A 2,500-nucleotide genomic window follows, 5' to 3' on the forward strand; every position below is an offset into this window, starting at 1 on the left:
ATATATATATATATTTTTATTTATTTATTTATTTATTAATATTATTTTATTTTTTATTTTGTGCTTCGTTTTATATAGAAATCGTAATTTTTTTTTTCTTATGCAAATATTATGAAAAAAAAAAAAAAAAAAAAAAAAAGATATTTACAAATAAATACATTATTATTTATATTATTTTATTTTTCCCTCTTCATATCTATAAACATATTATATTATATATATAATATTTATATATTATAATATCGGTACTATTATTTCTTCTTTATATAAACAAGTACATAAAATATATATATATATATATATATATAGAAATTTTTATATAATTCTAAGAAATAATCAAGTGAAAAAAAATAAATTAAATAATATATTTATTTTTGTTTATATTTTTTTAAAAATAAAGAAAAATATTTATTGAAATAATACAGAAAATAGGTTTTTTATTCATACGTGTTAAAAGTAGACTTTATTTTTTTTTTTGGAAAAACGGTATTGTTTATATATACGTGATGATGCTTAAAAATGATATTATATATATATATATATATATATATATGTGCGAATAATAAATATATGAATATACCAATTTGTTAATATCCAAAAAAAAAAAAAAAAAAAAAATATATTTTTATTCACAAATAATAAGTATATGTAATAATTATAATAATAATTTTTTTATGTACTCTTATTATCACTTTTAATAAAAAGAAGTCGAATTGTTCTTTTGTTCTTCCATATTTATATAAAATATTTAAACATGAAAATAAATCAAACCTATAAATATATACATATTATTATTTAAAAAAAAAAAAAAAAAAATCTTTGAATTTTAAGTATTTACTTTTTTGTCTTTATTTCTTTCTTTTTGTTTATTCAAATATACTTGTTGTTATAAAAACGGTATATACATTAATTATAATAAAAAAAGAAAAAAGAAAAAAGAAAAACCAAATAAATACATAAAAATATATATAAATAGGTGGAACAAATAAATAATATATATATATATATATATATATATATATATGTTAGATATATATAATGGACAAATTAATAATAATAATAATAATAATAAAAACACTCTTTATAAAATAAATGTATGCAAATATATAAAGAGAAAAAAATCCCCTTTATATTAGAAAAAAAAAAAAAAAAATTATAATAAAACACATATCAATATAGACTTATAAATTTTCCAATTATATAAAACACATTATTTTGTGATTAACATTAATCGCTTGTATTCTCCTTGTTCTCGCCTTTTGTATTTAAGTTAATTTCAGAACATGATGGAATATTAGGCGGTAGGTTGGGAGGGATATTGGGGGGAAAGCCTGGAGGTATATTAGGTGGTAATGTAGGTGGGAAATTAGGAGGTAAGTTTGGTGGAAATCCAGGAGGTAAATTTGGTGGAAATCCAGGAGGAAAGTTGGGTGGTAAAGTAGGTGGAAAGTTGGGTGGTAAAGTAGGTGGAAAATTAGGTGGTAAAGTAGGTGGAAAATTAGGTGGTAAAGTAGGTGGTAAAGTAGGTGGCATATTAGGTGGTAGATTAGGTGGTAAAGTAGGTGGTAAAGTAGGTAGCATATTAGGTGGTAGATTAGGTGGAAAATTAGGTGGCATATTAGGTGGTAAGTTAGATGATATGTTAGATGGTAAAACATTCCCAATTCTATTATTAATTTTTGGAGGTATCATAAAAGAAGTACTTCCTCTAGCATTCATAGGAATATTTGTAGGATGTCCTACTTGCGCCTGTAAATAATTTGATGAAGTTGGTTGATGAGGATTAGGAGGATAGAAATTATTCATAATTGGAGATATTGTATCATTTGATAATTTAGGTATAATATTATTTGTTATTATTGTATTATTTAAATATACATTATTCGTAAGATTTAATGTTGTATTATTATTTAATGGAATATCATTTGATGATGTAAATGGTGATGGATTAACATTATTATTATTATTATTTTCATTTAATGGATATAAATTTAAAGCTTTATTAGCTGCTATAAATCTTTCAGCTGCTGTTCCATGTCTTTCTCCTTTACTATCTTTTTTAAAGGCATATGATATATGTACCTTTTTATTACATATAAATTGATTATTCATATTTTCTATGGCTAAATCACTTGATTCAAAATTATCATAAGAAATAAATCCATGACCTTTAGATGTATCATCTTCATTCCTCATAACTTTTACTGTCATTATTTGACCAAATGATGAAAAAATATCAAATAGCATTTTCTCATCTACTTCGTCATCTAAATTTCCTATAAATAAATTTGCTCCCACATCAAAAGATCTCTTATCTTGAGTTGCTTTGTTACATCTTAATGCTTTCCCAAATAACTTGGTCATATTTAAAATATTTGCTGCATATTCGCACTCATATTCGTATTCATACTCTACAAATCCGTACCCTACATAAATGAAGTAAATGGTTCAATGTATCAACGAACCGTAAATGGACACAAATAAATACAATGCTGGTTAT

At 22.2% G+C, this 2,500-nt stretch overlaps 1 protein-coding gene across 1 annotated transcript in view; it reads right to left on the reverse strand.

The window, feature by feature from the left end:
- Nucleotides 1-1,227: 1,227 nt before the first annotated feature.
- The window catches only part of PRSY57_1419300 (splicing factor 3B subunit 4, putative), a gene marked incomplete at both ends in the record, with an annotated part of 1,793 nt that continues 520 nt past the window's right edge, over nt 1,228-2,500 (reverse strand). Inside the window, one exon of the mRNA XM_012909805.2 lies at nt 1,228-2,426. Coding sequence (XP_012765259.2) covers nt 1,228-2,426 — 1,199 coding nt within the window. The remainder of the gene's footprint in view (nt 2,427-2,500) is intronic.

This window comes from Plasmodium reichenowi, chromosome 14, assembly GCF_001601855.1.
Source record: "Plasmodium reichenowi strain SY57 chromosome 14, whole genome shotgun sequence".
NCBI classification, from domain to species: domain Eukaryota; phylum Apicomplexa; class Aconoidasida; order Haemosporida; family Plasmodiidae; genus Plasmodium; species Plasmodium reichenowi.